The 24,334-nt window shown below is 54.0% G+C and overlaps 1 protein-coding gene across 1 annotated transcript; it reads left to right on the top strand.

Moving 5' to 3' along the window:
- The first annotated feature begins 5,968 nt into the window (after window positions 1-5,968).
- On the top strand, window positions 5,969-22,193 carry Rbbp8nl (RBBP8 N-terminal like). The gene is made up of 14 exons (XM_059259818.1): window positions 5,969-6,068; window positions 11,203-11,332; window positions 12,794-12,836; window positions 13,663-13,758; window positions 14,022-14,134; window positions 14,541-14,613; window positions 14,750-14,892; window positions 14,983-15,065; window positions 15,289-15,455; window positions 16,435-17,149; window positions 17,421-17,547; window positions 18,750-18,811; window positions 18,906-19,023; window positions 20,797-22,193. The coding sequence occupies exons 2-14, from the start codon at window positions 11,272-11,274 to the stop codon at window positions 20,922-20,924; spliced, it is 1,929 nt and encodes a 642-aa protein (XP_059115801.1). The 5' UTR covers window positions 5,969-6,068; window positions 11,203-11,271; the 3' UTR covers window positions 20,925-22,193.
- Window positions 22,194-24,334: the final 2,141 nt, after the last annotated feature.

Raw genomic sequence — 24,334 nt, 5'->3', positions numbered from 1 at the left:
ACTAGGACTGTGTGCATGATGTGAACACACAGGGATTAAGGGTGTGTATGCTTGAAGTATATGCAAAGGGGTAACTGGGGAACGGGTGTGCACACACCCACACACCGCGTATGCAGCATAGTCAGACCTCATGCTCTGTCAGGACCAACGCTTTGCCCCAACATTGTCCAACACTGTACCCCAGGACCTAGTCATACCCTGAAACATGGGTAGATGAATGGATGAGTGAGTAAACTTTAGGTGTCTAGAACTTGCCCAGGTTTGGGTGGACAAAGGAGAAACTCTGGAAGAGGCCCTAAGAGGCCATACTTTGCTCCTTTCCAGTAGATAGGAGGTACCATGGAGTCTCCAGAGGCTGACTTCTCTGGCTCCAGCATGCCTGGAATATGGAAAGGGGACAAGAAGTAAAAGCATGTCAGTTAGGGATTCCTATGCACCCTTCCTAATGCCAAAGACCCTGACCCCTGACTCATCATGAGGTCACAGCAACTTTCCCAGAACCGTGGCCTCCTGGACCAGCCCCCTTCTGAGAATGCTTTCTGCAGGCTCTTCCCCTGTGTTGGCATCACCTCCATCTTCAAGCTCAGGACAGGCTTTAGGCTTTGCTCAAGGTTCCCTGGGAAGGGTGAAAGGACTGATGGGGCTTCCAGCAGCCTGGGCACTAGGAGAGGAGGGTTCTGGCTGCATGCAGGTGCAGGAGAGGCTCCTGTTGGCAACCGAACAAGGCATTGTGCTGGCTAGTCTTGTATCAACTTGACACACAAACTAGAGTTATCTGAGAGGAGGGAATCTTAATTGAGAAAATGCCTCCATAAGATCCAGCTGTAAGGCATTTTCTTCATTAGTTATTGATAGGGGAGGGCCCAGCCCATTGTGGGTGGTGCTATCCCTGGGCTGATGGTCCTGGATTCTATAAGAAAGCAGGCCAAGCAGCCATGTAAAGCAAGCCAGTAAGCAGCACCCCCTCCATGGCCTCTGCATCAACTCTTGCCTCCAGGTTCCTGTCCTGTTTGAGTTCCTGTCCTGACTTCCTTTGATGATGAACAGTGATATGGAAGTGTAAACCAAAATAACCCTTTGCTCCCCAACTTGCTTTTTGGTCATGGTGTTTTTGATGCAGCAGTAGAAACCCTGACTAAGACAGCCATAATGCTGGAGTCCTCATCAACCGTATAGCCAACATGTACCAGATCTGGGATGGACATCAAATGCCTTGAAGGGTGGTGCCAAAGAGGAGCTGAGCCTTAAATAGTTCCGGGTCACTAAAAAGACGAAGGGGGTCTGAGAGTAGTACACCTACCAGCTCCATGGCTTTCTGAAACAAGTGTCTACTCTCATCCACTCAGAGGCTACAGAACAGCCCCCACCAAGCGAGTCTGAAAAAAAGGCCAGCCAGTATGAGAGCAATAAAAGCAGAAGCGTCTCCCGAGGCCTGGCCCCATCGCAGCATGTGAACTGTGGGCGCACATTCAGTCTCACCCTGCATTCCAGGTCCCCCTCTCACAAGGGAGGGTCCTTGGGTAAGGCACTTTACTTCCCTGGCCTCAGTTTCCCCACCTGTCAATCAGAGAGGAGTGAAGAGGTTAATGCAGGAAAAGCACTTGGCCTTCAGCAAGACTAGACAGACAGTTGTTAGCATCCCTGTCGCCGTGGTGATCACTCCAGTAAAGTGGTGAGAATAGAGGCCCTTAATACAGAGGACACCACACCAATGTCCTCCAACATATGCTCACCATCCAACCATGACCACAGGAGAGGGATCAAAGATCCCTTGGTGGTGTTAGGATCCAGGTAGATGTCGCCAGGAGGTGAAGTATGAATGTAATTGGCCCCCATAAGCTCTTAGGGAGTGGCACTATTAAGAGGTGTGGCTTTGTTGGAGTGGGTACGGTCTTGTTGGAGGAAGGGTGTCACTATGGGGCGGGCTTTGAGGTATCCTATATTCAAGCTACTCCCAGTGCCACAGTGCAGTTCCTGTTGCCTTCTGATCAAGATGTAGCCTGCCTGCACACCACCATGCTCTCTGCCTGATGATAATGAACTAAACCTCTAAACTGTAAGCAACCACCTCAATTAAATGCTTCCTTTATAAGAGTTGCGGTGGTCATGGTGTCTCTTCACAGCAATAGAAACCCTGACTAAGACAGCCCCTGAACATATTCTTACAATCACATGTCATGCCCCTAAGTACCATCCCTCCTTAGTTACTAACAATGTCTCAGTAAGTAGATGTTGGCTCAGGTGTGACAATGGACCACTGGAGGGAGGAAGTCTGCTATGGAGGAGGCTGTGTTGGGGGAATAGGGGGAAGACTGTACTTTCCTAGCTGTTTTACTATGACCCTAGCGCAACCCTAAAATTTAGCTTTATAATTTGTTTGAGACAGAGTTTCACGTGTCCTAGGCTGGTCTCAAACTTTCTATGTAGCCAAGAATGACCCTGAATTTCTGGTCCTCCTGCCTCTACCTCCTAAGAAGTGAGATTACAGACATGATCCACCACACCCAGTTTATGCAGTGCTGAGAATCGAACCCAGGGCTTCATGCATGCTAGGCAAGCACTCTACCAACTGAGCTACATGAGCCTAATTTTTACTAATTTCATAAAGCCCAATTTTATTGGCGGGTATAGTGGTGTACAACACCTGCAGTCATGGCTCCTTAGGACCCGAGAGAGGAAGACCACTCGATTCTAGGAGTTAAAGACCAACTGGGACCACATGGCTGTATCCCATCTCAAAACAGAAGGAAAAGGAAGAAAGAAATGAAGAGAGGGAGAAGGAAGGAGGGATGGAGAAAAGGAAATGAAGGAAGGAGAGACAGAGGGAGGGAGGGAATAATAAAGACAGGAGGAGAGAAGAGAAGACCAGCTTAGGCCTGACAATAGATCTATAATCCTAGCTGCTTGGGAGGCAGGCAGTGGAAGTCAGAAAGTTCAAGACCAGCCTGAGCTACACAGAGACACCCTGTCTCAAATTTAAAAAAAAAAAATTATTTTGAGACACGGTCTTACATAGCCCAGGCTGGCCTCAAACTCATGGAAGCATGCACCACCATACCTGGATTATGTAGTTCTGGGCATCAAGCCTAGGGCTTCATTCATGAGAGGCAAGCACTCTACCTACCAAGTATATACTCCTAGCCCCTCCTATTTTTTTTTTCTAAAGTTTAAAGAGCTGGAAATGTAGCTCAGTGGTGGACCAGTATGTATAAGGCCCTGAGTTCTATCCTCAGCACCATTTAAAAAAAAAAAAAATCAGCCATAATGAGGCAGAGCTGCATAAAAATAAGCTGATGGTCTTTAATGTACAGGATGAATATTCCCAAATGAATCCTCCCACACACAACCACAACCAAGAAACTGACAGTTCATCACCCAAGAAGCCAGCTCCTGGGCTGCTTGTCAGTGGAAATCCTGTTTTCTACGCCTGTGCTGCACTTACCCACACAGAGCAGAGGTGTAGACATCAGAGCTCTGCCTCTGGGTTGGCAAGTTTTCCATCTCAGAGCTTGGCTCCTTTGTTTATTCACCGGCCAGTCCAGTGGGGGTGATTATAAATACAGCTGCTGGGACATCAGCCTGGCTGCTGGGCTGCAGGGCCAATGTGTGTGTGGACGTCTGAGAAAACAGCCTCTGCTCAGTTACTAACACCGTTCTGTTAGCGCCATTTCCCTGTCCATCCATCCAGCCCCAAGCAGGAAGGGTCCTACTACTGAGCACCCACTGAGGCAGACCCTGGCAAAAGCTTTAGCTCCTTCTGAGCTGCCTAGGAAGCATACTATACAGATAGGTCCCTGGCCAAGAGGGCTTGTGACCTGGGTGGGGCAGGAGCTGGGGACAGAGGAAGCAGGACAGAATTGCAGTGTCCAGACTCCAGCTCTGGTCCAGACATAAAACTACATTGCTGGTGTGGAGTATGTGACTCTTACACCCCACAGAGAACCCACCAGATGTGTACATGCAACCCCCAGACATGAACACACAACCTCCAGGCGTACATACACAATCTCCAGGCATGTACACACATCCCCAAGCATGCACTATGCAGTCCCGAGACATGCACACACAGTCTCCAAACATGTACATACAACCTCCAGGCATGCATACACAGCCCCAGACATGTACACACAATCTCCAGGCACATACACACAGCTCCCAGGAATGTATATACAGTCCCCCAGACATGCACACAAAGCCTCAAGACATACACATACAGCCTCTACCCTGTAGACCCTGCCTCACATACAAGAACAAGCCCACATGCATAGCACACATGCAGATGCCTGTTGAACATGCACAAGCTGAGGAACTACAACCAGCCACTTTCAGATGCCGATACTTGAGCACCAGATCTGGCTTAGCCATAGGCTGCTGCACAAGATGCCTTAGGCTGGGGCTGACAGAAAGCAAAAATGTACCTCTTGTGGTCCTGGATGCTGGAAGTCCAAGGGCAGATCTGTTGACAGCCTCTCTATCTCATCTGGCCGAGGGAGCTGGAGTTCTCCGATCTCTCTGTAGGAGCACTGGTGCTATTCATGGGGCTCCACCCTATGTCCTGATTGCTGTCCAAGTCTCCCAGTACCTCAGCCTTGGGGTTAAGATGTCAAAATATGAGTTGGGGGGGGGGCATTTCAGATCTTAGCCTAAAGCAAGCAAAGCATCCATCCACATACACACAAGTCTCCTTCCTCCAGGCATCAAACTGAGCCCACACAGACCATGCCCACTCCCTCCTGTGGTGCACATGCCAACGGATACACACACACTGAGCAGGCAAACACGTCTCACAAGGGCCCAGTCAGCAGGTCGGGAGACGGTGTCTACAGTGCTCTGTGGCCTAGAACTTTCCCCTTCCTGGAGCCTAGACAAGGTCATCTTGGGGGTAGAGACAGTTCATCTTTGCCCATGCCCAGGGCCAGCTGCCAGCAGCAAGAAGTCTTCTATCCTTCAAGACCTGGGACTTCTTCCCCTCCAATGAATGTGGTTGCTCTGATGGGCCCTCACCGCCTACCTTCTGTGGCCCCGTGAACAGGGGAGTCCCCTTGCATCTGGGCAGAGCCAGAAAAGCTGAAGTAAGGGATGGTGATAGGCAAGTGAGCAAGAGGGAAGGGGACATTAATGTGGGTATCCAGAGCCTCAGAGGACACTGTCTTCTGCACGAGTGCAGCCATGATGTCACTGTCTAGAAAGAAATGGCATGACATCAGTGCCTGGCCCCTTTCGTACCCCGAGCCAAACTACCTCACACCAAGCCAGCTCCCTGCCCTATTTGCCAACCCCAGGACTCCACCTGGCTGGGGCATCCAGCCTGAAACCCAGAGATGCCCACCCACTTGGGACATCCACAGACCTGAGGCTTAGCCCCTGCCCACCTCTACCACACGCAGAAGCCAGCTGTCTGTCTCAGCGAGGGCATAGTGGGTACTGGACAGTCCCCAACCCAGTGAGGTCTCTCTGAATAGTAGTCTCCAGAGCCATAGGTCCTGGGTTTTTTATCCACAAGCCACAGACCAAGAAACCAAGTCAGGACAAAGGAACTGCACCTACCCGTGGTCATCCTAGCCACAGACCAGGAAACCAAGGTCAGACAAGAAAACTTTACCTGCCCAAGGTCAGCCCAAGGCATGCTGGATGTGGGCAGCATGATGGTCTTTTAAACATCTGACCCCTAAGTGTCAAGGCCAACAGCATCTCTTCCTCCTTCATAAATGCCCACACACCCTGGCTGTGCCCCTAGGCTAGCCAGTGCTCCCGTCCAAGGCCCCACAGGATGCTCCTTGTGATGGTCAAGCTAAGGCACCCAGGCAGCTCGGATTATGGGGAAACAATCCAACTCTATGCACATGGCCAGCCGGTTCTTCAACTCTCCCTGAGATGGCCAGACCAGTCAGGCGGCTTTGGGCAGTCCCTGCCTCCTAGCTGCTCCCGGCTGGGAGAATCTGAAACCTGTCAGGCGGGTTTGGTCAAAATTCTGTCTTGCAAGTTCATACTGCTTGCTCCTATCTCTCCCAGGAGGGGATCACTCAGGACCGAGGCCCCTGGAGGTCCCAGGCTGGCCAAGTGGCCATGTGAGTACAGGGCTACAGCAGGCAGGGCCCTTCTAGGAGCTGGGTGGACTGGAGTTGTTGGAGTGCTCAACATGGGGCTGGAGACCCAGCTCAGACTTCAGAGCAGGAGGGCCAGGAGACAGAAGGCAGGAAGCAGGCCTGGGAGGCGGGAGGCAGGGACAGGCAGGCTGGCCTGCCTTCACCTGTGGGAGGTATGGAGGACTGCCTGATGCCTGGTCCTGGGGACCAAGCAAGGAGGAGAAGGGCTCAAGGGTTTCCTGGGCAGAGGTTTGGGTGCAGCAAAAGCAAAGCCTGGCATAGCACTATGGCCCCAAGCTCTGTGGAGGGGTTCCAGGGCCTAGGAACAGGCTGGGTGTCTTATTCCTAATAGGCACCGTGGCCTGGACCTCTCACTGCCTAGCTCCCCCTGGGCCTGAAGACTGTGCAGCCATGGGAATGAGGGGAGCACAGTGCCAGGGCCAGCCACCCGTAGCTCTGAGCTTGGCAGGGGGATATTGCCAGGCCCTGAGGTTGGGTCAATAGCTGCAGTACTGTAGCAGGCAGTGGGAGACAGTAGGATCAATCACTGGCCTACTCGGTCTCCTGCCCCCAGGCCCGCGAGGTTGGAGTCAGGTTGCAGAGTCCTCTGTTACCTGAGCTGCAAAGCTGCCTTATTCTTTTACTTATGCCCAGGTGGGCAGTGTGCACACAAGCATGAGACATGCAAATGTCTGTGTCCACCTGCCTGTGTGTACACAGCCATCTCTAGCCTCGTGTAAGGGTTGTGTGTGCGGCAGGGGATGGGCTGAAGTTGTGCAAAGGCATTTACTTTTGGCATGCATATATAGATGTAGGTTTCTCCAACTGAAGGTGTTGCTCTATCTGTCTGTGGTGGCTACTTTTCTATGGGGGTTTATGTGTCAGAAAGATATCAGAAACCACCCTCCCAAGGAAACCTCTCTACATACAGCCCGCCACCCAGACTGACCCAAGGAGTTGCCAGGAGGCCTGTTTGTGTCTAGGCTATATCTCTTGTGAGCTGATGATTGTAGATAGACAACATCTCTGAATCTCAAATCTCTATAGAATAAGAGCTGCCATGGGTGACTATGAAGAACACGTGGGAGCACATGGGGCTAGAAGCACTCTGTTTCCTGCCTGGCCCCCCGGATCAGGCATGGAAGCCCCACCACATATCAGGCTCCTCTTGTCTCCCCAGTCACCACCACCAGATTTTTGAATGGGAGAACCAAGACACAGCCAGACAAGCAGTTTGGCTAAAGCCACTATGGGAGATGCTTTGCCCATCACTGCAGTCTCCCACACAGAGAATGAAAGGAGATGGAAGCAGCTAGACTCTGGTTCAAATCCAGCCTCTGCCTTCTCGTCTCCAGTCGGCTCTATGCCTTGGAGGCTGATTGCATAGCATGGGATACTCAGTACTTCCTCCAAGGCCAAATGGACTCCAGTCACATTCTGGTGGTGTTCTTGGCCCTGGAGCGGCCTGTCAAGGGAGAGAGCAGGCCAGGTAATAGCTTGGCTTTCTCGGCAAATGCTGGGAGGATGTTAACATCCCTGAGCCAGAAAACCCCTCCTGAGGTTCAGGGTGCAGAGGTGCTGTGTACAGTGGCATCTGCTGCACCACTGTGGCCGCTGCTGCTTTTTGTGCTTAGGTGGACATCAGATGGGTTGACCAAAAGCTCGTCTGAAACAGACTGAGGGTCTGCTGAAGAGTCCTCTTCCCTTGAGCGCCTGCTAAAAGAAAGGGGGCCGGGCATTAAGGACAGTCAGACAGGGTGAACGTCCTTGTCTCCTCTGATTTCGCACTCTAGAAAGGGAAGGAAGCCAGCTGCCATCACCCACCAGTGACAGGGTCCAAGGGCTCCAGCTACCTCAGAGAACAACACCCAGGTATGGCCACTGACCCACCACTTGGGCTTTGCCACTGGGCCAGATGGCACCTGGTCTTATTGGGAGTTACAGCTGGGGCCATGAGCCCTCACCTGTAGGGACTGGATGGCACCTTCCCTGGGAATGGCCACCAAAACCCATGGACTAGTGAGCATTTTGTGGCCACCGTTGATGGCAGGCCTCTGCTCTGAACACAGGGAGGGATTTGTCCTCCTACAAAAGGTCTTTTTGTTTGTGAGACTCAGGCCTGTCACAAGGAGAGAGGGCATTGTCAGCCCCCTGGGGGCTGTACGTGAGGGAGATAAGAGGCTCAGGGTTCCCTCTGTCACACACAGAATATGTGTCACTCGCCTTTTGCCTGGCACATGTGATACTGGTGGGAGCCTTACAGAAACCGGATGCAGGACATGGGTGCGTCATTACCCCTAAATGAGGAAACAGGGGCTCAGAGGTTAGAGCAACTTACCCAAAGCTATACATAGGAAGGACAAGAATCATATTCAAAGCCCAGGCTAGCACTCTGGGCTGGGGTAGTGGCTCTACTCTGGGACACCAGCCTGCTGGCCTGCTGTGATTGGCAATGGAAAACCCCTGCCCCCTCTCAGAGGGCAGTCTGGGGAGCTGTGAGGTACAGAGGAAGGGTCTGAGGTTCAAGTGAGGCTCCTTGGAAGCAGGTGAGCCTAAAGAGCAGGTGGGGACCCTAAGAAGCAGGTGAGGGCTCTACCGAACAGGTAGGGCCCCATAGAGCAGGTGGGGGAGTCTAAGGTTCAAGTAGGGCTCCTGGGAGCTCCCTCGGGATAGTGGAGGCCCTCCACAGAGAATATAGGTGCCCTAGAAGGTAAATGGGGACCTGAAGGTGTGGATAGGGGCCCTTGAGATAAGTAGCGATCCCATGGAGCAGGCGGAGATTTTTGGAGCAAGTGAGGGACTGGGGGTGGGAGGGCAGAAGGGGAGGGAACCTGAGGTTCGAGTTGGCTTCCTGGGAGGCAGGCAGAGCTTAGAGTATGCCTCCTGGTGAGAACATGGATAGAAAGCTTCTGCTGTCCCTCAGGCTTCTTCACTGTAGAGTGCTTTCCTAGGCTCTGACAGGGGAAAGGTTTCAGTTTAGGGGCATGCTCTGTTTGGTTCCGGTGAGCTGCACTGAGTAGCTCTGAAAGTGTCCATGTAGACGCTGTATCTCACATCCAGCCTCCTGCCTCTTGCCAGCTTTGATTCTGAACACATCCCCACCTCTGTCCCAGTATCTTCGCAGACAAAGGGAGGCAGAGCAGGCCTGAAGGTGTGTAATGTCTGTGTAGGTGGCAGCTGCTCCCAACTTTGTACCTGCCTCCCCAACTGCCCAGGCAGCAACAAAAGATGGAGCTGAGCTGATGAGCAGCCTTGACCCTCTACCAGGTGGTCCCCAAGGATTCAGTGTGTGGACAGACCTTCCAGCCTGGATGTCAAGACTGAGGGCCCTGTCTAGAGACCCTAGGGCTCAGGGGAAGGCTTCAGGTCTCTGCCTACCCCCATCACCACTCTGTGTTTTGCAGCCCCAACGCACCCTCACATGCTCCTGGGTACCACCCTTCTAGGTTGAAGACTGCACCAAGTCTATTACTCTTTCAGGCTTCTTCTCACTTCACAGCTCCCTACAGCCTTGGCCTCTGAAAAGACTCACTCCCACCCACAGAGTGCCCTGTATTCCCAAGCTGCTAGCCACCTTCAGCAAGCCTAGACTCACAGAGCAGGCCTACTGGGGACAACCACTCTGCGGACCTGTGGCACAAGGCTTCTGGGCATGGGCTTGTATATTTTTAAAAGCCAGGTTCATTCTACCCATGATCACCCATTTCTACACCAAAATGCCAAGGCTTGAAGAATGCACCCAGGCGACTACTACCCTCCATTTCCTTTCCCTGCCCAGAACCCCAAAACTCCAAAATGGTAGAAGCTGGACACAGGGACACCCTAGGCATGACAGGGGCCCAGGAAACTAACTTTATCTCAGTCATATGTGTTTCTGCCATCTGACTACCAGGGAAGTCATGACATCCCTATAACAATATTACCCTGGATCAGGATGACCTTGCTTGGTCTTGTCATGGCCCTGGGTCCCTGGACAGGATGTATCATCTAGATCTGAGGGAACTAAACCAGTGTACAGCAGAGAATTCAGGACTGTCCTTGAGGAGGGAACCTTGAGAGTAACAGTGTGATAAGCTAGAATGAAGAAAGGAAACAGCATGTGGCCCCAGAGCCCATATAGGCCTCACCCAAGCCTACAGGCACCTCAGGATCTCTTGGACTGCTCCTCTACAGGTGTTGGCCCAGCCCATAAAGCAGGCGCTAGGGGCCTGGGGAGAGCCACCCGCTGGGCGAGTCTGAGTGGAATTGCGGGTGCTGGCTCAGCCCCTTCCCAGCCTTGTTTGGCCCAGCCGGGCAGCCGGTCCCACCTCCTGGCCTTTAGCAAGGTAAGGCCTAGACAGCTGAGCATAATGGCCCTCTGGAAAACATCCCAACTCACACTAGCTGAATAAGCAAGGTCTGCGTTCAAATCTACTTCCCCCCATGGAAGAGTGGGGGCAAGACCTCTCTGAACCTCAGCTCCCCGACTTGGAGAGAAGTTCCTGGAGATGTCTTGAGGATTCAGTGGTTACGGTAAAAGTGATACCTGTATTGAATTCAAGGAGGGAAAAAGGCAGCTAGTCATGTGACCTAGGACCGGGACCCTCAATGTTGGGGTGGTTAGTTAACCCACAAGGACATGCCTCTTTGAGATGAGCCTCAGCAACCAGTCCCTAGTTGAGGGACCTCCCAGTTCTTCATTCCCATATCCCACCTAAAAACAGAGCCACCAACTGTCACTTCCACTACTGTAGCCAGCTGTGGGGGGTCGGAGCCCAGGTGGTCTGTGAACGGTTTGGGAGCCCACCTTCTTCCTGGTTTCTGTCCCCACACCATAGCTGTCTGTGCTTGCTGAGTTCCTGTGGCCACCACAGCCGCTGTATGACACAGCAGCCACCACCCCTCTCCCCTCCTAGCCCAGCCTCAGAAGTCAGTCTACTTAGTGCTCCGGCCCATGCAGATTCTACTAGTAACCATTTCATCCTCCACACTCCAACCTTTAGCCACTCACTCTCTACCCCTCCCCCTGGGCAGCCTCCCACAGTGAGCAGATTTGCCCCACACATGGAAAGTTCACCTACTTGTCAGCCCACGGCCCCTACTTAAATCAATTCTCTCCCCACTCCCCTCTCTACAGGCTGGACCCAGAAGGGCAGCAGAGGTCCCAGCCCTCCTCATAGGTAGAGTGGCCAGCGCACAAGGAGCCATGGACAGCTTCATGGAGTCGCTGAACAGACTGAAGGAGGCCCATGAGAAGGAGGTCCTGGGTGAGAAGATAGTCTGGGGGGGCGGGGGCGGTGTTGTCTGTGAAGGTTGGGGAACTTTCAAGGATCCCCTCTGGTACTCAGTAAGTCTGTCTGGAGAACAGAATCCTGACCCAAGGACACAAGCTACATGCTCAGTGTTCAGATGACCAGCCTGGGCTCAGACTTGACTCAGAGCACTTCCTCATCCAGAATGTTTTCAAACCACCCCCCATGGTGTGGACCAGGAGAGGGACATATCCAGGGATCACTATCAACACCTCGTGACCACAAGCTGCATCCAGCCCCCAAGCATGTCCCTGCTGCATCCTCTCAGAGGGTTGGCAGCTCTAGCACAATGGCCCCTTCCCCAGAGGGAGAGGTTGCCCACTCCAGAGGATCCTAGGGCCATATGAAGTGTCTCCAGCACTGAACAGACACCTCCCCCTCCCCTCCAGGCCCTGCTAAGTTCCCTGCTGATCAGGACACCCTCAGCCCACCTCGTTGTAATTCCAATTCAGTCCTTGGAGGCCTTCCAGAAAGGGCCATTTGAAGGTCAAGGAAGCCAGACACTCCCCTGAGCCTCAGGGAAGAAGCCAGTCTGCCCTTCTGGGAATCCCTAGGCCTACCCAGGCTGGGATCAGCCTCACTGGATCCCAAGGAGGTGTGTCAGTGAGAACTTGCTCTGAAAGCCTGCTGATGGCACATCTAGTGTTAGGAGAAATGTCCCAGAAGCAGCAGAACAACACCTGGCCAGATGTGCATGGGGATGCAAGCTAGGGTCAATAGGATTTCATCTTGAGAGGTGAGGTGTCAACACTGACCAAGAGGAGACCAGGCTCCTCCCTAAAGAGGACTGGACCCTTTTTGGGCAATTGGTTTGGCCTGGCAGACAATCCTCTAAGGGACTTGGTTGGGTACACAGGAACTCAGGGTGGGGCAGAGGCTGCTGAGCCCCAGAGGCAAAGAACTTGCAGCTGGTAAGAAGGTAGATGCTGGCCCCACCCTAAGATCGTGCTGATTTGAAGACTGAATAGAATCTAAGTAGAAGAGAAAGACAGGTGCCGGGTCTTCCCATTCCATTCTCTGCACCCAATAGGCACTGGAAGGTCCAGAAGTTGGGGATATATCTAGCTTCCCTTCCCTAACACTGGCACGACCCACCCCCCCAAAAAAAATTAGCCACTCTTGGACGCTCTGCTCCTATCAGGTGGCCAGCCACTTCCAGGACCAGGGTCTCTGTCAACCTCTAATCAGATACTGAGCTAGGGTGCCAGGCCTCAGTTCAGGAAACCAGAGCATCTGGGCAGCAGGTGCAGATGGGGTGTCCTCCCCAAACCGTTCCAAGGCAGATAGCAGGAGTCTGGAGAGGATCCCATGTGACAACCAGGGCAGGAGTTTCCACGTCATGCCTCAGCCCAACCAGTGTTGTGAGGAAGCAGCTGGGCCGGGCCTAACCTGCTCCTTTTCCATCCTCTCTGCCAGGCCTGCAGAACAAGCTGCTAGAACTGAACTCAGAGCGGTGCCGGTGAGTCAGCCCAGCTGAGCTATCAGAGCAGACAGGAGGGCAGCTGTTTTCACAGGCTATGGCCACCCACACTGCTCCCAAGGCCCCAGGATGGCAGCGCACCCAGAATCCCAAATGCAGAAGGGAAGCAGCATGGCAGGGAGGGGGCAGGGAGGGGGCAGGGAGGGGGCAGGGAGTCTCTTGGCCAAGGTGACATACTACTTATGTGGTAGAGCCAGGACTGGACCATGGACATGTCAGCCCCAAGGGGTCTGGCGTGGCCCTCCACGTGCAGACCCAAGGAGATCCAATGCACAGCCTCAATTGCTAGTGGTTGGCCTGCAGGTCACCTTCCTGTGTCCCATCTCTGACTAAACCAGTGGTTCTTAACCTTCCTAACGCTGTGGTCCTTTAATACAGTTTCTCATGTTGTGGTGACCCCCAACCACAAAATTATTTTCTTTTTTTTTTTTTTTTTGCACAAAATTATTTTCATTGCTACTTCATAACTGTAATTTTGCTACTATTATGTACCATAATGTAAATATCTATGTTTTCCGATGGTCTTAGATGACCTTCGTAAAAGGATTGTTTGACCCTCTCCCCACCCCAAGGAGTTGTGACCCACAGAGAAACAATGGGAAACAATGGACTAGACCAGGGTCCAAATGTGCCATAGCCAAGGTAACATGAAGACAAGATGGGCCATGAGAACAGTTCTATCTGGGAGTACGGAACTGAGTCTCCAGGACAGGTTCCCACAGGGAGCTGCCAGGGACGACCCACCCAAACCCAGGCTATGCTGGGCATCAAGACCAGCAGCCCACCTCGGCTGTTTGCCACACAGGGATGCACAAAGAGTAGAGGAGCTCTTTGCCAAGAACCAGCAGCTCCGGGAGCAGCAGAAGGCACTGAAGGAGAACCTGAGGGTGCTGGAGAACAGGTGAGTGGCCCCTCCCGGAGCCACTCTGGGAGGCTCCACCACAGACCAACCAGTCAGAGGTCTCCACGGCAGGGATTCGCAGGACCTTAAGAGAACCTTCTTTCCAAAATTCCTTCCCAAAACTTAATTGCGCATGGGTTGCTAAGCCCTCAGCAGGAGACAGGCCTGGGACCATGGAACACAGTTGGGAAAGCAGGACATAACCTGGCAACGGGGCAGAAGAAACCAAATGTCGGCCTCAATATGACTTCTCCTGTCCCCAGGCTGCGGGCTGGCTTGTGCGATCGCTGCATGGTCACCCAGGAGCTGGCCAGAAAGAAGCAGCTGGAACTGGAAAGTGCACACCTGCAGAGCCTGCAGCATCTCTGCATCCTCAGTGAGCCACCCCCACAGGCCAGGGACCCCAGAGCCTGGCCAGCCCACACAGAGCCACAGGGAAAGGAGGAGACATGACACACTCTGGTTCCCAGACACATGAGATGAGGCCCCCAGTGACCTGTGTCTCTTCTCACATCAGTTCCTGGGCCAGGGCAACCCCACTCTCCTGACCTTCCTGGGGGAGCCCTAGGGACAAGCTGGAGTGCCGGCTTCACCCTTCTGCAAACCTCAGGCAGAGGTTTACTCAACACCATCCCACAGTCCACTCCTACAGCCAGTATTATTATACTCCCTCCTGCTATGTGCCAGGCTAGAGCAAGACAAGGAGGGCTTCCCTGGCACTGTGGGAGTCCCTTGTCTCCATCCTGCCCCATGGCCTCACTAATCACCAGCACTCTTTACAGCCAATGAGATGAATGGGCTGAGGGAAGAAAACAAGCTCCTGAAGGAAGAAGTGAAGAGGCTTCAGAGCCTGGGGTGAGTGGGACAGCACAGGCCCAGACACCCACAAAGCAGGCCTATGTCTTCCTAGATTCCTGCCCCGCAGAGCGGCCTGGCTACCCTGGGTGCTCCAGCTTCTGTATCCTCATCATCAGCCTTGTGTCTTCTCCAGAGACAAGGCTGGACCCCAGGCCTGGGAGGGCACCTCAGGGCCCCCATCACCCATGCCTCTTCCCTCACCCGGTAACCGGAAGTGTGCCACCGAGAACCCCCCAGGAGGCCCAGAGGAGGCTGAGGAAGAACAGCCAGGCACAGGTCCACAGGGTTGGTGGGGAGGCTGGGAGATTGGGCACCTGGGGGATCCTACAGCATCTCTCCAGCTCCCTCTCATTTTTCCTCCCATAGATAAGGTGTCAAGCCACAAGACATCCCCGGTGGCCAGAATCTCCCCAGCTGCCAACCTGCCTGAGCCACGAGCCCTGGACATGGTGAGGACATGTGTCCTGACCCCTGCCCACCCCCTAAACACTCAGTTGCCATCCAGGCAAGCAGGCTGGCAGCCATAGTCCTGCTATGTGCAAGTACTATGTGCCAGCTTCACACCCATCAGGTCTGTCCCCAGGCCAGACACGGACACTGAGCTTCATGGGAGGCGGGGGAGGCCAGCCTGGGTGAGGTGCCCTGCCAGGCTGACCTGCCCACCCTGCACAGAACCCTCAGTGCATCTCCAACCAACTGCACTCAACAGTAGCTGTGGTGCGGCCTGGCTCCCGGGCCTGCCCACCAGACTGTGGCACTGCCAACGGAACACCCCCACCGCCATCCACCAGAAGCAGCCCACCCAGCCCAGCATATGAACATGGCTTCCCTGTGGACAGGTAAGGCCCTACCCACCGCTGAGGGCAGCTCTCTGGTGGAACCCCATAGTAGAGAACCAGCAGCCTGGGGGAGTGCTGCTCAGTATCTCTCCAGGACACCTACCATTCCCTGGGTTGACTTTTCTGGACATCCAGGTTGACTCACAGTTCCCACATCTCCTGAGTGACCAGGCCATGGTAGAGGAAGGACACTGGTATACACCTTGGCTAGGGCACTCAGAAGACCCATGTAAATCCCGAGTCTCGTTGCCTAGCAGAGCCAATGGGGCTGTGGGAGATGGACAGGATGATCAGACACCCTAGGTAGTTAGTGCTCCCCCCACAAGACAGCCTAGTTCACTTCCTGTTGCTATGATAAACAAACTGTCCAAAAGCAACTCAAGGGAGGAAGGGGTTATTTCAGCTCACAGGTCAAGGTTCATCCTTGAAGGAAGGCCTGCTTGCTGTTCTATGCAGCATTACCTCTATCAGGGAACTCACCGCCAAGGATGTACAGCAGGAACCATGCAGGAGGATGCTTGCTAGCTGGCTCTTACACTTACAGTTAGCTTTCTTATACAGCCTAGGAGCATTTGCCCGGGGGATGGTGCCATCCACCATGGGCTGGGCTCTCCTACATCAATTAATAACCAAAACAATCTCCCATGCATCAGCCAATCAGATCTGGGCAGTCCCTCAAACGAGACTCTCTTATCAGGTGACATTGTGTCAAGTTGACACTTAAAATTAACTAAGACACAGGAGGAGAAACAGGACCCAGTGTCCAGGCTCTGGGTCTTTGGCCAAATCTGCCACCTTCTATACACAGAGACCTCCAGAACTAGAGCTTGAGAACCCGCCCTCTCTCATGACCATGTGACCTCAGGTGGCTTGCCTGACCATCCATGAAGTGGGGTGTCTATTGTCCTCCCTCGGGGAACTCACTTAGCCAGTCACTGCTGGCCAAGGGCCAGTACTATCATTCTTCTCTTCCCCCTAGCTTCCTGCGGGTCTCCCGGCCATCAGCCATAGCCTATGAGACCCTGAAGCGCTCCCTTCAGACTGATCGCCTCTGCCTTCTGAATCGCCACCTGTCTCTGCATCTGCAAAGCCCCCACAGCAGTCCCCTGGCTCCTGCTATAGCTGGCAATAGCCCCCTGCCCCAGGGCCTGAAGACTAGAGAGGCAGAGGCATGGGAGGAGCCTGGTGCCTTGGTGGGCATGCAGGACCCACGGCTGGAAGGAGCACTGCAACTGCTGCTGATTCAGCAGCAGCTGCGAGCACAGGCACGGGCATGCGGTGCCAGGCTGAGGGTCCCGTCCACACAAGAAGATGTGCCATCTTCCCCACCAGCTGGCTCAGATTCTGAGAACTCAGACAGTGAGGCCCCCAGGACAGCTCAGAGCACAGAGGCCCAGCCTGATGGGTGGCACCCTCAGTCCACAGGCCAATGTAGCCCCCCAAGGAAGGAGATGCATGTGACCACTCAGGACTGTCCCCCAGACAAGCCTCTGGACCTCTCTGACCGGGGACGGTGTCGGGACATCCCCAAATCCACTGGCCAACCTTTGCCTCTCAGCACCACAGTTGTCCACACTCCCAGCCCCCAGCTGACCACCTTGTCCAGACCCGTGATTCACAGCCCCCATACTCTGAGTAATGGCAGCAGCACACAGACCAGAGCTCGGGAGCCTGAAGAACACTCTACTCCCAAGGTAAGGGTTCCAGTCCTGTTCTCATCCTCTATGCCACTGCACTGCAGGATGGCATTTACATCTCCTTGGGCTACCTTCTCTCTGACCCACCAGTTGGTTCCAAAGAGCAGCGTAGATATCCTGTTCACACTCGGAAAGGATTGAATACCTACTACAGCCTGAAGATGGAGTTGGCTCAGGAACATACATACATACAGAGAGAGAGAGAGAGAGAGAGAGAGAGAGAGAGAGAGAGAGAGAGAGAGTCAAAGCATTAATTTGCCTCTCCCAGGATACCTCACACCCTCTCCCAGGGACCCATGCCAGCCTGACCTCTCCTGGAAGAACAGCAGAGGAGGCTGGAGGAAGGCCCAGGCCAGTACCCCACCTGCAGAGGCCTGACACTGATGGGACCGCAGGTAAAGTCAGCACTCAGAGCACCAGTCCAGTGGGAAGGGGTGTGTAGAGGGAAGGGAGGTGCAGTGGGAAGGGATGTGCAGTGGGAAGGGGTGTGCAGTGGGAAGGGGTGTGTAGAGGGAAGGGGTGTGCAGTGGGAAGGGATGTGCAGTGGGAAGGGGTGTGCAGTGGGAAGGGGTGTGTAGAGGGAAGGGAGGTGCAGTGGGAAGGGGTGTGCAGTGGGAAGGGGTGTGCAGTGGGAAGGGGTGTGTAGAGGGAAGGGATGTGCAGTGGGAAGGGATATGCAGTGGGAAGGGGTGTGTAGAGGGAAGGGATATGCAGTGGGAAGAGATGTGCAGTGGGAAGGGGTGTGCAGTGAGAAGGGGTGTGTAGAGGGAAGGGATATGCAGTGGGAAGAGATGTGCAGTGGGAAGGGGTGTGCAGTGGGAAGGTAGGTGCAGTGGGAAGGGGTGTGTAGAGGGAAGAGATGTGCCGTGGGAAGGGGTGTGTAGAGGGAAGGGATATGCAGTGGGAAGAGATGTGCAGTGGGAAGAGATGTGCAGTGGGAAGGTATGTGCAGTGGGAAGGGGTGTGCAGTGGGAAGGGATATGCAGTGGGAAGGGGTGTGTAGAGGGAAGGGATATTCAGTTCGAAGGGATGTGCAGTGGGAAGGGGTGTATAGAGGGAAGAGGTGTGCAGTGGGAAAGTAGGTGCAGTGGGAAGGGATGTGCAGGGGAAGGGATGTGCAGGGGAAGGGATATGTAGTGGGAAGGGATGTGCAGTGGGAAGGGATGTGCAGTGGGAAGGGATATGCAATTGGAAGAGATGTGCAGTGGGAAGAGATGGGATGTGCAGTGGGAAGGGGTGTGCAGTGGGAAGGGAGGTGCAGTGGGAAGTGTGTGTAGAGGGAAGGGAGGTGCAGTGGGAAAGGAGGTAAGTGGCAGCCTGTTGGCCTCCAGCTGGGTCTCTCCCACTGTAAATAGAGGCGGTGAGGCTCAGAAGACATTGCTCTATTCACATTTGAGGAAGGGAGGGCCCCAACCCACAGGGCTGTGGGAGCCAAGCAGGAGGGTACCTAGCAGGTGAGCCTGGGTTCAGATCTCCAACAAGATCCCTGGGGCAGGTTACCAGCCCCTGTGTGTCCTCATCTGAAGAGTTAGTCTCCTTGTCCTGGGACAGCATGCCCAAGCCCACCAGCCCGGCTGACACCATTTGTGTCTTTCAGAGCCCAGCAGGGTCAGGTCACAGAGGCCAGAGTCGGAGCAACTGGAAGAGTCAGACACCAAGGTGGGTCCTCAGCCACTCATTCAAGGTGGCCCTGGCAGATGCCCAGACAGGAAAGGGGGTGTTCCTTGCCCTGAGTGTGTCTCCTTCTGCCCAGGTGGGTCTGACCCCTGAAGCAAGTGAAGAGCCGAGCGTGCTAGGAGAGGGACATGCTGAGGACCATCGACAGGGTCCACAACCAAAGAGGAAGCGGACCTCAGATCTTCAGGACAAAGGTACTTACCTCCTAGAAGCTGAAAGCCAGAGAAACACCTAGGGAGGACATACAAGACCACAGGGCTGCTGCAAATAGGGAAAGGTATGTGATAGGTGCCTCTCCTAGACACCCGGAGAATGGTATCTGGGGACCAGCTAGAGCCTGACAGAAGCCCTGAGCCTCCTTAGCAAAGGCCTCTGTGAATCCTGACCAAATGACCTCCTGGCGATACATGCTCCTGGGCCTTAGCTTCCTTCCCTCAAGAGGACCGACACCAAAGCTCCATAAAACTTCAGTGGGATAGGAGTGGAACTGAGAGGGGCCGAGGATGTAGCGCAGCTGGTAGGCTTGCCTAGCATGCACAAGGCCCTGGATCCTACCCCCAACACTTAAAAAATTGACATCTTCCACAGAAAACAATATTTTGGGTTTTTTGTTTTGAGACAGGGTCTCATTATGTAGCCCTGACTGGCCTGTAACTTACTCTGTAGACCAGAGAGACCTCAAAATCACAGAGATTGTCCTGCCTCTGCCTCCTGAGTGCTGGCATTAAAAGCATGCACCACCACACTCAGCTACAGGGAAATGTAAGCCACATTGTCATCTTAGACTACATAGCAAGAGCCTATGCCTCTATGAGCCCCTGTCTCAAAAAGGCGCGGGGGGGGGGGGCCGCGGAATAGAGCGGAACTGAGGACATTTATTACTGTCCCCCTGGAAGCAGTTCCTTGGGACTGTAATCCTTGGACCCTCTTGTACACCTTTGGGCAGCCACATCCGCTGGCCCTGTGTTTCTTCAGTGTTAGGGTTGCTCACGTGTTTGCCCAGGGCGGTGCCTTTGAGCTCAACTCTGCCCGATAAGATAGCAGGAATCTCAGCCTGGTCCTAGGTATGAGAATCAGGACACTTCCTGCTCCAATGCACAATGGTGAGTCTTTGAACACCTAAGCTAATATGCATGTGGCCTATGTTTGCCCAGGCTACAGCTCAGCAGGCTGGGCTGGGGCCACTACAATAAGCTATTGTTGCCGGAAAGACACTGACCGCAGCCTGTGTTTGCTCCGAGTGGAGGCCTGGGTGCCTGTGTCATTTCCAAGCACTTCCTGCTGTGTGCGCATGGAGTGGGGTGTGGTCCACTGGGTTCCCGGGGTGTCACCTTCCACCTTTCACACTGAGCAAGCCAGCCCCCCTTATCCTCCCAGATAGAATTGGGCAAGGGATGGCTGGCACCAGGCGCCCTGTGGGTGGCACTCCTCCATTCCGGGACGCTGCCTGGTAGTCAGTGAGAACAAGCTCATGTCTTGCAAGGGTCATGCTTCCACTTGACTTAGCACATCCCAGCATTATCTTGAGCCATGCAGAGTGGAAGGGGTATGTAGGTGTCTCCACTTTGGGCCTACAACTCCACCCGGCAGATAGAGTTGACACTGCTTGACAGGTGGGGGAAACTGAGGCTTGATGAGTTAATTGGGCCCCAAACCACAGGTCTGCTGCACAGACCCAGCATCTCAGAAGGTCCTGGGTGTGACCTGCCCAGAATCAGATGCCCCTCCCTTGTAGACACAGTCCCAGCCACCCCAGCAGTGAGGAAGACGATGGGTCAGGCTCTGTGAGAGGGCTGGCCCTTTTGCTCCAGCCATTCAACACCTTGTTAGGAACAAGAGTGGCCAACTGACTTCACGGAGTTCAGCTTTGCTGAGTCTAAAAGTTGAAAGCCAGAGAAACATCTAGGGAGGACATACAAGACCACAGGGCTGCTGCCATGCCTCTTAGAACTTCATATTTCCCACAGCCCTCAAGAAGCCATCTCAAGGGAGGAGGAAACCGAAGGAATCTCTGACCCCAGCAGACTGCCCAAGGAGCCCAAGGGACATGGAAGACTTCAGCCTCTCCCCCATTAACAACTGCCAGGAGTCCTAACCCACCAGACTGAGGGACACTGCATTTGCCCAGACGTGTCTTTCTGTCACAGACTATTGCTTGCACAAGTCAAAGCACCCAACCTGAAGATGGCTTGGAACAGTCAGAGCACCCAGGCTCTTCCTACTTTCCGAGGGGCTGGTGCACCAGACCCCCCACCCAGGTCTCTGGACAGCTCCTCCCCCTCTCAGCACTGTAGGAAGATGGAACAACACCTGCAGGCAGGATAGGGACTAGGGGGAGCCTCAGTCCAGCCCCACCCCGTGCTTCTTTTTCTAAGCAACGCCCCCACCTGGCGTGAAATCGGAGGTCCCAGACTCTGCAGACTTTTCCAGGTCAGGAAGGAAGCCTCGGACAGTGGTCTCAGGCGCCCCCTTGTGGAGTCTGAGCAAATGCAGCCAGCAAAGGGGGAAAAAGGAAGGCAGTGTGCAGGGTGCCGGGTTAGATGTGAGCTGCGGAGAGCTCAGAAGAATACGAATGGCAATATACGCAGCTGGCAGGGCTGAGGTCAGAGGCATCGACTCATTTAGGCAGGTGATCCAGGATTAACTGGTCTAAGCTCAGGAAGACAGAGCAAAAGTAGCCCTTATGTTCTATTGAGCCCCCGCAGACAATCTGGTGCTGGTGAGGAGGAGACTCAGGGACCTGTGTGTATGAAGTTTAAGAACAAAGACAGGCACTGTGGGCAAACGAGTGAAAGCACCATGGAGTCAGGGCCCAGTGTGGGGAGAGATAAAGAAGAGAGAAGGTGCCTTGGGGAGGTCAAGGAAGGCAGCATCTAAAACTTAAATTTGGATTTTGAGGGGTGAATAGGAGTGTGCCAAGCAGGCAAAGTTCCTAGCGTGCTTTTATAAGTATCTAGATGCCTGCTAAGAGGTCAGAGTGAAGGCCGAACAGAACTCACTTGACCATGACTGCGTGAGGAAGGCCCGAGCTGGCCTAGTCAGGTAGAAGGGACCCCAGCACAAAGAGTGCTGTAGAGTAAGAATTTCAGTTGTAAGAGTCTGAATTTTCTGGACCTGGAGAAGCTGTCCCTGGGACTGAGTGAGACCTGGACTTGATGAGGAGTACCATTCTCCACTGGGCAGACAGTGGCCTCTCTACCTGACACCTGAAAGTCCAGAAGACTAAATTCCAAGGGATATGGCGGGAGGGGGAGAGGTGCCTGTGCATTGCATGCGCGAGTGTATGTGTGTGTTCAAATAGCTGTTACAGGTTTCTTGAGTTTTTTCAAAATTAAACACAAGCTGTATGCTTTATCTACTCTAACCTCCTGGTCAAGTTTGGTCTGTGAGGGAACACACAACACCACACCCAGGAAGAAGCCAAATTCCTGCCAAAAATGTCCCTCAAGCACCCCAAGGATCCCACAGTGCCTGCCAGCATTGGGGTTCAGCTCTAGGGCTAGCTCCACATCCATGGCACCTGCTGAGGACGCACGCCTCCTCATGTGGGGTACTGTGTTCCCTGAAATATTGTGACCCTAATAAACTTATCTGGGGTCAGAGACAGAACAGCCACTACATACAGAGGCTAGAAAATGGTGGCACTCACGCCTTTAATCCTAGTATTCCAGAGGCAGAAATCCCTCTGGATCTCTGTGAGTTCAAGGCCACATTGGAAACAGCCAGGCATGGTAACACACGCCTTTAATCCCAAGAAGTGAGCCTTCAATCCCAGGGAGTGATGGCAGAAAGCAGAAAGATATATAAGGCGTGAGGACCAGGAACTAGAAGCTTTTAGCTGGTTAAGCTTTTAGGCTTTTGAGCACAGTTCAACTGAGATCCATTTGAATGAGGACTCAGAGGCTTCCAGTCTGAGGAAACAGGATCAGCTGAGGAACAGGCGAGGCGAGGCGAGGTAGCTGTGGCTTGTTCTGCTTCTCTGATCTTCCAGTGTTCACCCTAATAACTGGCCTCAGGTTTGTTTTTATTAATAAGACCCCTCTAAGATTCATGCTACACCTCACCATCTCCATTTGACCACGGCTTGAGTCAGCCACCAGTTTGTTGTCCTCTCCCCCTCAAGGACTGTGCACATTAGCAACAAGGACCTGGAGCCACCATGCCACAGGCCCAACACTACAGTGCCTCACTCATCCATCCCAAAGCAGCTTAGGCATACAGCTAGTACATCATTGCTACTGGAGACCAAAACTCAGAAAGGTGAGTTGCCCCCATGGTCGCTTGCAGACAGTGGGAGCTAACAGCAGCCTGAGTGTCCAGGGCACCACACTCAGGTCAGCAGACACCATGATCCCTTCCCTCTGACAGAAATGACACTCTCTAGGAGTGCCCACCACACGCTTGGACCAAGCCCTGTGTTCCACTAGAACTGCCCACCTTACCACTGGCTCCTGGCAGAGGTCAGCTTGGAAAAGGCAGGGGAGAAGAGAAGAGGGCAGAGTAGGGTAAGCCTGCTTGTGCAGGGATGAAAGAGGGAGACTGCCAAGGAGAGGAGGGGATGTCTGAGGGAACTGGCAGTGAGGACTCCTGTGGGTCATACCACTGACAGATTCTCCCCCAAGCAAAGAAGCCGCTTCCCAGGGCTCCCTGCCCCTCAACCAGCTCCACCCTAGCACCCCCTGCAGTCGCCACAGGACCAGAGCAGGCAGTGACCACAGATGGGAACATAAGGGGGATTTTCCTTTGTGCCCCTTCGATGACCCACCAAAGACCAAGAGCATATGGTGGCAGGATGAAGACAGGCTACACTGAGGACGGACACACACACAGCACATAGCCAGAAAGGTCTGTATAGTCAAGGCCTGGCCACTGGACCACAGAGGAAACTGAAGACTGAACACCGTGCAGACTCAAGGCCACACTGAAACTTAGGCAACCCGGGAAGGTGCCAGCTGTCCTCAGACCATAGATGAGTCTCTTCTGCAGACAGTGAGGGATGTCAGGTGGGCCCGCTGGCACAGCCCGGAAGCTGTGGCTCCGGTGGTTCTATGGGTGGATGCGATGCCCAGCCCAGAGGAACCTCTCAGCTCTTAAGAAACAGCCTGGAAGGCAAGTAGCCAGGCCCGGGTCACACCCCGAGTCCGCGGCCCATAATGAACATTCTGCAGAGTGCCCCCCCCCCCACACACACACACACACTGCGTCCTGGGCAGGAGAACAGAACACAGGTGCCATGCAGCCACCGACCTTGAGGTGTTTGGAGCCGGTGGCCACGCCAAACCTACACCCGACAGATTAAACCACCTCTAGGACCCAGGGGAGCGCCAGGGCACGGTACACCTCGCTAGCCAATGGAAGGGCTCAGTGAAGCTCATTTGCATGTAGGTGCGTTGCGGCCAATGGACGGGGACAGTGGGACTATATTTGCATGTGGACGCGCCAGGGCCAATGGGCGGGAGTGACGAAGTGACATTTGCATGCAGGCGCGCCGCGGCCAATGGGCAG

Source organism: Peromyscus eremicus, chromosome 4, assembly GCF_949786415.1.
Source record: "Peromyscus eremicus chromosome 4, PerEre_H2_v1, whole genome shotgun sequence".
NCBI classification, from domain to species: domain Eukaryota; kingdom Metazoa; phylum Chordata; class Mammalia; order Rodentia; family Cricetidae; genus Peromyscus; species Peromyscus eremicus.
Note: the sequence above shows the minus strand (reverse complement) of the source record. Positions and strands in the feature narration are given on the sequence as shown.

What these genes read in the sequence shown, in the direction of transcription:
- Rbbp8nl (XM_059259818.1), top strand. Translation starts at nt 11,272, where the DNA reads ATGGACAGCTTCATGGAGTCGCTGAACAGACTGAAGGAGGCCCATGAG. An exon ending in CTGAACTCAGAGCGGTGCCG is followed by an intron (nt 12,837 to 13,662) that starts GTGAGTCAGCCC and finishes TTTGCCACACAG; the next exon opens with GGATGCACAAAGAGTAGAGG. An exon ending in TGACACTGATGGGACCGCAG is followed by an intron (nt 17,548 to 18,749) that starts GTAAAGTCAGCA and finishes TGTGTCTTTCAG; the next exon opens with AGCCCAGCAGGGTCAGGTCA.